The 14115-nt window shown below is 33.9% G+C and overlaps 1 protein-coding gene across 3 annotated transcripts in view; it reads right to left on the reverse strand.

Annotated features, from left to right (window-relative positions):
• The window catches only part of ZRANB3 (zinc finger RANBP2-type containing 3), a 306312-nt gene that overhangs the window by 118416 nt on the left and 173781 nt on the right, over positions 1-14115 (reverse strand). For all 3 annotated transcript variants that reach the window (XM_072757626.1, XM_026015556.2, XM_072757627.1), the window contains 2 exons: positions 9009-9240; positions 5280-5365 (listed from right to left, as the gene is read on the reverse strand). In XM_072757626.1, coding sequence (XP_072613727.1) covers positions 5280-5365; positions 9009-9240 — 318 coding nt within the window. The remainder of the gene's footprint in view (positions 1-5279; positions 5366-9008; positions 9241-14115) is intronic.

Consider the following 14115-nt stretch of genomic DNA (forward strand, 5'->3'; position numbering starts at 1 on the left):
GTAAATACCTTTAATATGTATTATCTTTCAGCATTTTCCCTCTCATAAAAATTTAGACAACTATTTCTCCTAAGTGGTAGAAATGGCACAACATATCAGCAGTAAAGAAAGTTTAGAAAATCGGAGAAATTTTCATAAAACTATGCTAGGATATTCTTAACCTTTAAGCATGACATTAGGGAGGACAAATTTGTCTTCCCACAGTGTACCTTTTCAAGGTGGCTACTGATAACAGAATGCTTCGCTCGATTACCTATGTGCCCTTCTTTTCTGTGTAAAAGAACATTTATTAAAGTTGCCATTCCTGAGGTCTTTCTTACTTCCAGGAAAAGCGAAAAAAAGGTGCAAGATGAAGTCAGATACTAGGCAAGCCATTTAACATTGCCTGGTGCCTATAAAGTGACAAAGGCAGACTGAGTAATCTGTAAAGTCTTTTCTAGGTCTCCTGTGCTAATGATGGACAACTGAATGTGCTCCCTTATCCAAATCATATTTCCATTTATAGTGTCCTCTAAATACAATGCAGCACAATGAATGATGTAAAGGATTGTGGATATGGGATGTTCTGGTGGAGTAATACTTCCTCTGTGTCTCTCAAATCAAACCAAGTAGTCATCTATACCTAGACTTCTCATCTCCAAACTACATTTGCATTATTATACTTCTGTTTGTGACCACATATGTATCTAATAAACTTTATAAAGATAAAGTTATAATTTTGCTCAAGCTTCATTTAACTTAATTTGAATACAGTCATGATATTTCAAATATAAAATATGGGTCTAGAACTGAATAACTAACCATAATTTGCCTTCTGCAAAATTATAGTGTGAAAATGACATCTTCATGAAATCAAAACATTATGGAAAAAATTTAACATTCCAAACTAACTTAAAATGCCAGGAAGAGCCTTGATCCGAATCAGTCTATGATACCATATTAGTTTCAAGGTAATGAAGAAAAGGAATAATGTAAAATTTTTGAAATGGAATCTGGAAGAAAATGTCTTTTGAGAAGCATAATAATAATAATAATCTTGAAATGGCTTTCTCTAGTAAACATAAAATAGAACACAATCTCCCCAAATAAAGAATTTCCAAAATATAAACCTTTCTTTGAAACCGTATGTGTGCTAATAATCAAGAAAGGAATAGTTATACACTTCTTTTGTAATATGACAAGTCCTAGTCAGAAAAAATGAAATGCTTCTGACCATTTAGGATTTCCTAGTCCCCCAAAGATAAATCCAATTAATATGTCTCTTTTATGTAAATAAACTTTTGGCATTTATAGTCTGCAAAAATTGTGACAAAGAGCCTCCTAACAACATGATGGAAGAGTTAATCTATAACCAGAGAAATCTATAGAATTAATGCAATCCCTACTACAGTACTTATATAACATTTTTTCACAGGACTAGACTAATCCTAAAATTCATATGGAACCACAAAAGACCTTGAATAGTGAAAGCAATCTTGAAAAAAAAGAACAAACCCAGAGGTATCACAATATCACATTTCAAGGTATAATATAAAGACATAGTATTCAAAGAGTATGGCATTGGCACAAAAACAAACACAAAAATTAATGGAATGGGATAGAGAGCCCAGAAATAAATCCACACTTACATGGTCAATTACTTTACAACAAAGGGGTTAAGGATATATGATGGGGCTAAAGACAGTTTCTTCAATAAATGATGTTGTAAAAACTGGACAGCTACATGCAAAAAAAATGAAAATGAACCACTTTCTTACACCATACACAAAAACAAAATCAAAATAGATTAAAGATCTAAATGCTAGACCTTAAACCATAAAACTCCTAGAAGAAAACAGCAGTGATCTCTTAGACATCACTTAGCAACATATTTATGGGTTGTCTCCTCAGCCAGGGGAAGCAAAAGTGAAAATAAACTATTGGAACTATACCAAACTAAAAAGCTTTTGCAAAGGAAAGTAAACCATCAACAAAACAAAAAGGCAACTTAGTGAATAGGGAAAGATATTTGCCAGTGATATATCCAATAAGGGGTTAATATCCAAAATATATTGGGACTTGTAAAACTCAACACCAAAAATGCAAACAATTCGATTAAAAAATGGGCAGAGGATATGAATAGACATTTTCCCAAAGAAGACATAAAGATAGCCAATAGACACATGAAAAGATGCTCAATCAACATCACTAATCATCAAGGAAATGCAAATCTGAATGCACTACCTTCTCCAAATCATATTTGTATTTACAACTTCCTCTAAATATAACCCAGTCAGAATGGCTAGTATCAAAAGAAATAACAAGTGTTGGCAAGGATGTGGAGAAAAGGAATCCCTTGTGCACTGTTAGTGGGAAGGTAAATTGGTGAAACCACTATGGAAAACAATACAGAGGTTCCTCATAAAACTAATAAGAGAAATACCGAATTCCACTAGTGGGTATTTACCCAAAGAGAACAAAAACACTAATTCAAAATTCATATGCACCCCTATGTTTATAATGGCATTATTTAAATAGCCAAATTATGGAAGCAACTCAAGTGTCCTCTTGATGAATGGATAAAAAAGTTGTGGTATATAAATATAAAAAAATAATAATCAGCCATAAAAAGGAATGATATCCTGCCATTTAAGACAACATGGACAGACCTAGAGGGTATTATGCTAAGTGAAGTAAGTCAGAGAAAGACAAATGCCATATAATTTAACTTACATGTGGAATCTAAAAAACAAAATAAATCACCAAACAAACAACACAAAACATACTTCTAAATACAGGGAACAAACTGATAGTTGCCAGAATGGAGGTGAGGAGGGGAGCTGGGTAAAGTAGATGAAGGGAATTAAGAGGTACAATCTTCTAGGTATAGAATAAAGAAGATGTGGAGATGAAAAGTACAGTATACAGAATAAAATCAGTAACACTGTACTACACTTATCATAGTGAGCACTGAGTTATGTACAGAATCGTCAAATAACTATGTTGTGCACCTGAAATTAATTTATCACTGTATGTCAACTATACTTCAATAATTAAAAAATTATTAAACCATATAAAAGGATGGATACTGAATTTTATCAAATTACACCTCAGCATATATGGAGATGATGTAATGAAGTTTTTCCTTTTCACTAGTAAAATGACTATATTAACACATTTTCTAATATTAAACTATACTTGCTGATATAAATTCTATTTGCAACACATGAGGTCAACACATGAGGACTTTTCATGAGTTTTGGTTTATATTAATATTGAGGATTTCTACATTTATAAATTTAAGTTAAAAAATCCTTAGGTTTTTTTTTTTTTAATTTTTATTTATTTATGATAGGCACACAGTGAGAGAGAGAAAGAGAGAGGCAGAGACACAGGCAGAGGGAGAAGCAGGCTCCATGCACCGGGAGCCCGACGTGGGACTCGATCCCGGGTCTCCAGGATCGCGCCCTGGGCCAAAGGCAGGCGCTAAACTGCTGCGCCACCCAGGGATCCCCGTTTTTTTTTTCTGTATATTGTCTGATTTTGCTATCAGTGTTAAAATGCCTTCATACAATTTAGAAAGACTCTATCTCTGTGCTCTATAGCCCTTTAAAAAGCATCAAAACACCATAAGGTTATTTTAAAAACCTGTAGAAGGCAGCCCGGGTGGCTCAGTGGTTTAGTGCCGCCTTCAGTCCAGGGCGTGATCCTGGGGACCCCCCGATAGAGTCCCACATCCCGCTCCCTGCTTCTCCCTCTGCTTGTGTCTCTGCCTCTCTGCCTCTCTGCCTCTCTGTGTCTCATGAATAAATAAATAAAATCTTAAAAAAGAAAAACTTGTAGAAAGGATAAAAGAAAACACACTGGGAAAAAATGTGAGGGACTCATCACAAAGAGCTGATTTCTATAATAAAGATTTCCAATATATCAATAAGAAAAAAATAGCTAGTCAGTTTAGGAAGATGAAGGGCAAAGAACATAAAGAGACAACTAGCAGGAGAAGAAGTAAAACTACCATCAGAACACACTGGCAAGAGAAAAATAATTTATATTTGAACAGGTTGGAAAGGTGTGGAGAAAGAGACAAACTTACTGCTGTGGGAATATAAATTAGTATAATTTTGGTGGAGCAGTTTGCAAAAGTCTAAAAAATATAAAAATACACATGCCCTTTGTACCAGCAATTCCAATTCTATAAATTTATCCTAAAGATTTATTCCTGTATGTGCGACATGAAATATTAAAATAGCTCATACAATAAAAAAAAATAAAAAAAATAAAATAGCTCATAATTATTGAGTGCTCACTATGTGCCACTGACTGTTGAAATCCCTCATAAATATTAGCTAATGTAAGTCTCCTAAAAATTCTCTGAGATAGGGATAATTATTGTCTCTTTTAGAGCTAAAGACACCAAGGTCTGGAGAAGTAAAGTTACTTTCATAAAATGAAACATTGTAAGTACTGGATATAAATATATAAGACAGGTGGTCTAGCTCTAATTTTGCATGCTTTTTGCCAATATAATGTACTGCCTCTCAAAATGTGCAAGGATATTCAATGCTGTACTGTATGCAACAGCTATGTACCACAGATAAAGGTCTATTAATAGTATACTAAATAAATTATAGTGCATGCAAACAGTGGAATACTGGGAGCAGCTAAAAATAAAAATGTTAAAGCTCTTTTAGGAACTGATATGGAAGGATCTCCACACATATTAGATGAAGACAGCATACAGCAGAACAATACATACCTTATATTACTATATATGTAGAAATAAAATGATACAATATTATACACATACAATCATATATGCTTCTTCATGCATGGAGTGCCTCCAGAAGGATACACAATAAATTGCCAACACTGTGTATCCATATGCTTCTTCGTACATTGAGTATCTCCAGAAGGATACCCCATAAATTGCCAACACTGTGTTTCCAGAAGGATACACAATAAATAACCCAACCCAGGTTACCTGGGAAGGGAAATGGCTGGCTGGGAGACAGCCAAAGAGGAATGAACTTACTCTTCACTTTTGTACATTGTGCACATTTACCCAGTCAGTACAATTAAATAATTCCAAAAATAAAATGGAAGGATAAAAATTAAAGAAAAAAAATACCATTATCTACTTCTTTTATTTATGTATAGGTCTTCACATAAGATTTTACTTGAAGAAATTATTCCATAGCTACTACCAGTGTGAAAAGCACTGGAACAAAGAATGACTAATAACCTTAATGTTCATGGTATATATGCAAGAATTAAAATTTATAGAAAGTACTTTGTCATACCTGATATGTGCATTACAGTATCTTTTGGCATACTCAGTCCATGTTCCAAATTTTTGAGGAAAGAGAGCTTCAATCTGCATGAAAAGCTGTAACAATACAAGTGTTCTCAATATGTTGTAGTATTTTCAAGTAAATATTATTACTATGATAACTCTAGTTTAAAAAATAGCAAAGAGTAAAAAAGAAAATCTACCTCTTCTTTCTCAGGCCCCCTCCTTTTCCTCTATTCACACATCTCTGCCATCCTATTCTTCAGGGATAACTGTTATCTTTTTCTCTAATATACATTTATATATTTTGTATGCCTACACAGAGATACATATATCTTCTCTTCTATTAATGTGAAGATATTATATATATAAAACTAGAATTTTTGTCCCCTAAAACATGTCTTAGACAACATTAGAGTACATATACACTATTTTTTTTAGTTTTAAAAATTAAGCAATAGTAGTAGTATAATAAAGCACTGTTTAAAGGCTCATAGCAGCAATTATTATGTACAAGTCCTGTAAAATATTTAAACAGTCTCCTGGGGCAGCCTGGGTTTAGCGCTGCCTTCAGCCCAGGATGTGATCCTAGAGACCCGGGATCGAGTCCCACGTCGGGCTTCCTGCATGGAGCCTGCTTCTCCCTCTGTCTTTGTCTCTGCCTCTCTCTCTGTTAATGTCTCTCATGAATAAATAAATAAAATCTTAAAAAAAGAGAAAAAACAGTCTCCTGATCTTGGACACATAGGCTGTTTCTGGCTTTTATACAATTATAAAAGCTAATAACTTCATTAAGTCTCTCTATGTATATGTGTGCATATATAAATATATGTAGGCATAGGTATATGTATCTACATCTCATCTACCAATCATTTATCTATTTATCTATTCATCCATCCATCCACTCACCACTCATCAATCTGTATTTCCATTAGATGAGTCTGTAGGATATATGTTCAGAAATGAAATAGGTGGATTTAAGGTATATGCTTTTTAAGGTTTGATGGCTGTTACTGTGTTACAGTGCAAAAAGCAGGTCCCAGTTTGTATTCCCATCAATAGTATCATGAAATCTTTTCATTTTTATAACTTTGATGGGCTGTACATAGTAGTGTCTCACTGTTATTTAGTATACATTTTTAAGAGAGCTGCTTTAATGAGAAATAATTCATATATCACTTTCATTGTTCATACTTTCATATTTTTAAATTTTTAAAAAAGATTTTATTTATTCATGAGAGACACAGAGAGAGAGAGAGAGGCAGAGACATAGGCAGAGGGAGAAGCAGGCTCCTTGTGGGTAGCCTGATGTGGGACTCAATCCCAGGACCAGGACCATGATCTGAGCTGAAGGCAGACACTCAACCACTGAGCCACCCAGGTGCCTCTCATTGTTCATACTTTTAAAGTGTACAATTCAGTGGCTCTTAGTATATTGACAAAATGCCACGATCACCATTATTTACTTTTGAAATATTTGTATCACCATAGACAGGAATTCCATACCTATTACTAGTCATTTCCCATTCTCTCCAATCCTGGCAATCATTAATCTGATTCCTATTTCCATTACTTAGCCTTTCTGGATATTTCACATAAATAGAATCATACAACATGTAGCCTCTGTCTGACTTCATCGACTTAGCATACTGCTTTCAAGGTTCACCCATGTTGTAGAATGTATCAGTATTTTATTCCTTTTTATGGATACATTTTCATTACCCATTCATCAGTTATGGACACTGGCTTCTTACTACTTTGTGGATATTATAAATAATGCTACTATGGATAGTTTTTTTGTGAACACACATATATTTTCAGTTTATTGTGTATAAAATTAAAAAATGGAATTGCAAAAAAAATGGAATTGCTAGGACTTATGGTAACTCTATTTTTATCTTTTTAAGTATTTGCCAATGTATCTTCCAAGGAGTGAACTTTATAGCTGTATATATCTCTATTAAAAAAGAGAAGAAAGGTCTTAAATCAATAATTTCTTTTCACCTAAAGACACTAGGAGACAAAGAGTATACAAAACACAAAACAGACAGAAAGAATAATAAAGATTAGAATGGAAATAACACAGAGAATAGAAAACAGAAAAAAAAATCAATGAAACCAAATACTGGTTTTGGAAAGAATGGGAAAATTCACAAAATTTTAGCTTAGACTAACCAAATTAAAAAAGAGAGAGAGAAAGAGAGAGAAAAGACTCAAGTTACTAAAATCAGAAATAAAAGAGGGGACATATACTATCAACCTTATAGAAACACAAAGGTTATAAAGGAATACTATGAACAACTGTGTGCTAATAACTTAGATACCTTAGATAAAATGGAAAAATTCCTAGAAAGACACAAAATATTATACTAACTCAAGAAGAAATACACAATCTGAATAGATATATATTCAGTGAAGAGACTTAATTATTAATTTAAAATCTACTCACAAAGAAAAACTCAGGCTCAGATGGTTTCACCTCTAAATTCTACCAAACATTTAAAAAAGGAAGTAATAACAAAGTTTCACAAACTCTTCTAAAAAGCAGGAAAGGAGAGAATACGTCCCAACTCATTCTGTGAGACCAGTATTGCCTTGATACTAAAATCAAAGGTATAATAAGAAAACTATATATTACTATTTCTAATGAATATAAACAAAAAAATCATCAGCAAAATAGAGCAAACTGAATCCAGTAACAAATAAAAAGGGTTATATATAGTCAAGAGAGATTTATCATGGAATGTAAGATTGGTTTAACATTTGAAAATCAATTTACATAATACACTTTATCAATAGTTGCCTCCCATGCTTGGCTTATTAATCAATAATAAAAATGTCTACTGTATGTTAAATGCATACCATGTGCCAGGGCACATACAAGATACTTTTAAACCAGTATTTCCTTTAATTCTTACAATCCTAAAAGACAAAAAGTACATTTTTTTTTTCTATGACTCAGGGTTCATGAACAGAAAGGGCTTCTTTAGAATACAGTGACCCTTCAAGACTCAAGAATTTCATTCATTTCTTCTCCCAACCCTTTAATTACTCCATTCTCTCTATGGCTCTTAGAACTAAATGGGAGTATCATACAAATGCCTTATTTCTCCATTTGACTTGAACATAAGTTCAGATACCTATACCTTCCCAAACATGGATCTATGTGGGTTTTTTAAAAAAAAGATTTATTTATTTATTTTAGAGAGGGAGCACGAGCAGGGCGAGGGCCATAGGGAAAGAGGGAGAATCTTGAGCAGACTCTGCACAGCATGGAGACAAAAGTGGGGCTCATCCCACAATGCCAAAATCATGACCTGAGCGAAAACTGAGTCCTAAGCTCAACTGACTGAGATACCCAGGCAGTCCTCAAACATGTATCTTAAAATAAAAGAGAAACAGAAAGAAGTTAGAAGATACAAAATAGATTAAACCGCAATCCTAAGGAGCTTATAATGTCAAACCAACTGGATAAATGAAGACTAAAAGCATATATGAATGATATGAAAACAAATGTGATGGATATTATAAATGTATACTTAATATGAAAACCTTAAGTTGAAAGTTAAAACTATATTTTTATATACATGTACAAGCACAGGTAAAGTTCACATGTAAACAGAGAAAATAGTCATACTAAAGGATGCATTTAATCAATAATAGCCATCTAGAAATCCCCAATCATTTATTTTTTTTGTGAAAGATTTTTTTCTAAGCCAAAATTTAAGGATTATAGTACCTCTTCAGGCCTTCCCAAAGCTGGAGTTCCTGTAAGAAGAATGGCTCGTTTGGCTTTCTGTACTATTGGCAATAAAATCTTACTGCGAGTTGCATTCCTGGACTTCATGTAGTGTGATTCATCTACTATAACTACTTTGAAGTTCTGATTATTCAATGCATCTATCAAAGTCTCTGCATCTGTGGTTAAAAGACCATAGCCCAGAATTGTCACTTTGCTGCTCGATATTCTCCTAGGAAAAAAAAAAAAAAAGTCCTGTAATTTCAAAATATTTCAGTAACCAACTTATCATAAACACCACAACTCTTTGGGAGAAGGAAAAGAAAGAAAATAAAGGGGAGAAATAAAGGGATTTATTAGCATAGCAGTATTACACTGCTAAAACTCAGTTTCTCTTAAGATGTTTATACTTTTTAGATATGATAAATCAGAGTCCAAAATTTAATGTTTTGGTTAACCAAAAATATTTGGTTAAATGGTGTTTGGAAGATTTTGACATCCACCAAGCCATGTATTACTAGCATAGGGACTTTACTTTCTGAGAATATTTATGTCCAGGCATCTAGAGTCATAGATAAAGTGGATACTCAAATATTAGTTGAGTATTCATTGAAGCCTTCCCACAAAGAGGATAGCAGTATTTTTCAACACAGAAAATTTTGAGACAATGCTTAGTATTGCAGGGCTGCCCAATGCACTGCAAGGCATTTCGTATTCCTGGACTGTCACATTAAAGCCCAGCAGAGTGCTTGAAACTGTGACGACAAAAACTCACTGGCTGAGGGGTGATCTGAAACATGGAAGAGAGGAAGGCATCACTTTATGCAGACAAACATTGGCCTAAAGAGATCTCTCATATTTTGAACTACCAAATTATTCATACTATAGTATTCTTTACCATACTGTAATAAAATTATTCATGTACATATTTATCTCCCTTGCTACCTCATAAAATCGATGAGGACAAAGAATGTGCCTTGTTTATCGGTATATATGCAGTGCTAGGCTCCTTATGAGTTTGTAGAATGAAATAACTAGACCAGTAAATATATTAACAATAAAACACATTATGTTTGCATTTTCTGTATCACTGGTGAAAATATACAGGACAGAGTCCATCTTCTGCAGTTCTCTACCCTCTAAGAGAAAACGAAGAGGTCCTAAAAAAAACACAACAATACAACAACTGCATTTTAAATTTTTAAAAATTTATTTATTTTTAAAATTTTAATTCCAGTGTAGTTAACATATAGTGTTATATTAGTTTCAGGTATGCAATGGACTGATTCAACAATTCCATATAAGTATACTATGAATTCCCTTCACCTATTTCATTAGTCTACCTCACCTACTTCCCCTCTGATAAACATCTGTTTGTTCCTACAGTTGAATCTGTTTCTTGGTTTGTCTCTTTCTCCTTTTTTGTTTTGTTTCTTAAATACTAAATTTCAGTAAGATCATATGGTATTTGTCTTTCTCAGGTTGGCTTATTTCGCTCAGTATTATACTCAGTAACTCACTGCAGGTTGGTGTTAACGGCAAGACTGCATTCTTTTTTACGGCTGAATAGTATCTCCCTGTATATATACATATGTATATTTATACCACTTCTTCATCTATTCATCCATTGAAGGACACCTGGTCTGACTGCATAATTTGGCTATTGTAAATAAAACTGCAGTAACATAGGGGTGCATATATCCTTTGGAATTAGTGTTTTTAAATATTCTTAGGAGGAAATAACCAGTCATGAGATCATATGGTAGTTCTTTTTTTTTTTTTTAATTTAAATTCAACTTAGTTAACATACAGTATAGCATTGGGAACTATATCCAGGAACAATTTATTGATTCATCACTTACATGTAACACCCAGAGCTCATCCAAACAAGTTCCCTCCTTAATGCCCATCACCCATTTAGCACATCCTTCCAGGCACCTCCTCTCTCTCAACCTTGTTTCTTCTCTAATATTTAAGAGTCTGTTATAGTTTGCTCTTTCTCTGTTATCTTTTTTTCCTTCCTTCCCCCAATGTTCATATTTTGTTTCTTATATTCCACATATGAGTGAAATCATATGGTATTTTTCTTTCTCTGGCTACATATTTCGCTTAGCATAACACACTCTAGTTCCATCCATGTTGCTGCAAAAGGCAAGATTTTATTTTATTTTTATAGCCGAGTAATATTTCATTGTGTGTATATATATATATATGTATACGTATTTATGTATATAAATGTATATAAATGTACATATATACACATATACACTACTGCTTCATCTATTCATCAGTTAATGGACATTTGGGCTCTTTCCATAATTTGGTTATTCTTGATAGTGCTACTATAAAGTTGGGGTGCATGTGCCCCTTTGAATCAGCATTTTTGTATCCTTTGGATAAATACCTAGTAGTGCAATTGCCAGGTCACAGGGTAGTTCTATTTTTAACTTTTTGAGGAACTTCCATACTGTTTTCCAGAGCGGCTGCACCAGTTTCATTCTAAGAGTGTGAGAGCATTCCCCCTTCTCTACATCCTCACCAACATCTGTTATTTCCTGTGTTATTAATTTTAGCCATTCTGAGAGGTGTGAGGTGGTATCTCATTGTGGTTTTGATTTATATTTCCCTGATGCTGAGTAATGTTGAGCATTTTTTTTCATGTGTCTATTAGTCATCTGGATGTCTTCTTTGGTAAAATGTCTATTCATGTCTTCTGTGTATTTCTTAACTGCCCATTATTTGCTTTTTGGGTTTTGAGTTTGATAAGTTCTTTATAGATTTTGTATACTAGCCTTTTATCTGATATGTCACTTACAAATATCTTCTTCCATCGCATCGGTTGCCTTTTAGTTTTGTCGATTGTTTCCTTTGCTGTGCAGAAGCTTTTTATTTTGGGGCACCTTGGTAGTTCAGTTGATGGTGGTACACTCTTGATTTTGCCTCAGGTCACGATTTCAGGGTCATAAGACGGAATGCCATGCTGAGCTTTGCACTCAGCAGGAAATCTGCTTGAGATTTTTCTCCTTCCCTCTTTCGTTACTCCTCACCACTACCACACACCCCACACTCTGACTCCCTTTCTCTCTCTAAAATAGTAAGTAACTAAAATCTAAAAAAATATATTTTTATCTCAATGAGGTCCCAATAGTTCATTTTTCCTTGTTTACCTTGACTCTGGAGATGTGTGCAGTAAGAAGTTGCTGCAGCTGAGATCAAAGAGGTGATCCTGTTTTTTCCTCTAAGGTTTTAATGGTTTCCTGTCTTACATTTAGGTCTTTCATCTATTTTAAATTTATCTTTGTATATGGTGTAAGAAAATGGCCCAGTTTAATTCTTCTGCATGAAGCTGTTCAGTTTTCCCAATACCATTTGTTAAAGAAACTGATTTTTCCCCATTGCATATTCTTTCCTCCTTCATCAAAGATTAGCTGACCATACAGTTGTGGGTCCATTTCTGGGTTCTTTTTTTCTGTTCCCTTGACCTATGCGTCTGTTTCTGTGCCAGTACCATACTGCCTTGATGACTACAGCTTTGTAATACAGCTTAATGTTCAGAATTGTGATGCCTCCCACTGTGTTTTGCTTTTTCAGGATAGTTTTCACTATTTTGGGGTCTTTTCTACTTCTACACAAATTTCAGAATTGTTTGTTCTATCTCTGTGAGAAATGCTGTTATTTTGATACGAATTGCATTGAATGTGTAGATTGCTTTGGGTAGTATAGACATTTTAACAATATTTGTTCTTCTATACCATGAGCATGAATGTTTTTCCATTTGTGTTGTCTTCAATTTCTTTCATATGTATTCTATAGTTTTTAGGGTACAGACCTTTAACCTCTTTGGTTAGGTTTATTCCTAGGTATCTTATGGTTGTTGGTATAATTGCAAATGGGATCGATTCCCTGATTTCTTTTTCTGCTGCTTCATATTAGTATGGAAATGCAACAGATTTCTGTATGTTGATTTTATAACCTGTGATTTTGCTGAATTAATGTATCATTTCTAGCAATTTTTTGGTGAAGTCTTTTGGGTTTTTCTATACAGAGTTATCATATCATCTGTAAATAGTGAAAGGACGACATCTTCCTTGCTGATATAAATGCCTTCTACTTCTTTTTGTTGTTCTGACAGCTGAAGCTAGGACTTCCAGTACTATGTTGAACAGTGAGAGTGGACATCCTTGTCATGTTCCTGACCTTAGCTCTCAGTTTTTCACCATTGAGGATGATATTACTTGTGGTTCTTATGTATATGGCCCTTATGATCCTGAGGTACTTTCCTTCTATCCCTATTTTCTTGAAGGTTTTTTATCAAGAAAGAGTGCTGCATTTTGTGGAACACTTTTTCTGCATCTATGAGGACATACGGTTCTTAGTCTTTATTAATATAATCATGTTGACTGATTTGTGAATACTGAGCCATCCTTGCAGCCCAGGAATAAATCATACTTGATTGTGGTAAATAATCCTTTTAATGTACTGTTGGATTCAATTAACTAGTATCTTATTGAGAATTTTTGCATCCATGTTCATTAGGGATACATGTTTGTAATTCTTTTTAGTGGGTTTTTTTGTCTTGTTTGGGATCAAGGTAATGCTGGCCTCATTTAATGAGTTTGGAAGTTTTCCTTCCACTTCTATTTTTTGGAACAGATTTAGAAAAATAGGAATTAATTCTTAAATATTTGGTAGAATTTCCCAAGGAAGCCATCCAGCCCTGGATTCTTGTTTGTTGGGAGATTTTTTATTACTGATTTAATTTCTTTCCTGGTTATCAGTCTGTTCAAATTTTCTATTTCTTCCTGTTTCAGTTTTGGTAGTTTAGGTGTTTCTAGGAATTTACCCATTTCTTCCAGATTGCAAAATTTGTTGGCACATATTGCTCATAATATTCTCTTATAATTGTTTGTACTTCTGTGGTTTGGTTGTGATCTCTTATTTTTTTATTTTATTTTTTTTAAGATTTTATTTATTTATTCATAGAGACACAGAGAGAAAGAGAAAGTGAGAGAGAGAGAGAGAGTGAAGCAGAGACACAGGCAGAGGGAGAAGCAGGCTCCATGCAGGGAGCCTGATGTGGGACTCAATCCTGGGTCTCTGGGATCAC

Source organism: Vulpes vulpes, chromosome 5 (genome assembly GCF_048418805.1).
Source record: "Vulpes vulpes isolate BD-2025 chromosome 5, VulVul3, whole genome shotgun sequence".
NCBI classification, from domain to species: Eukaryota; Metazoa; Chordata; class Mammalia; order Carnivora; family Canidae; genus Vulpes; species Vulpes vulpes.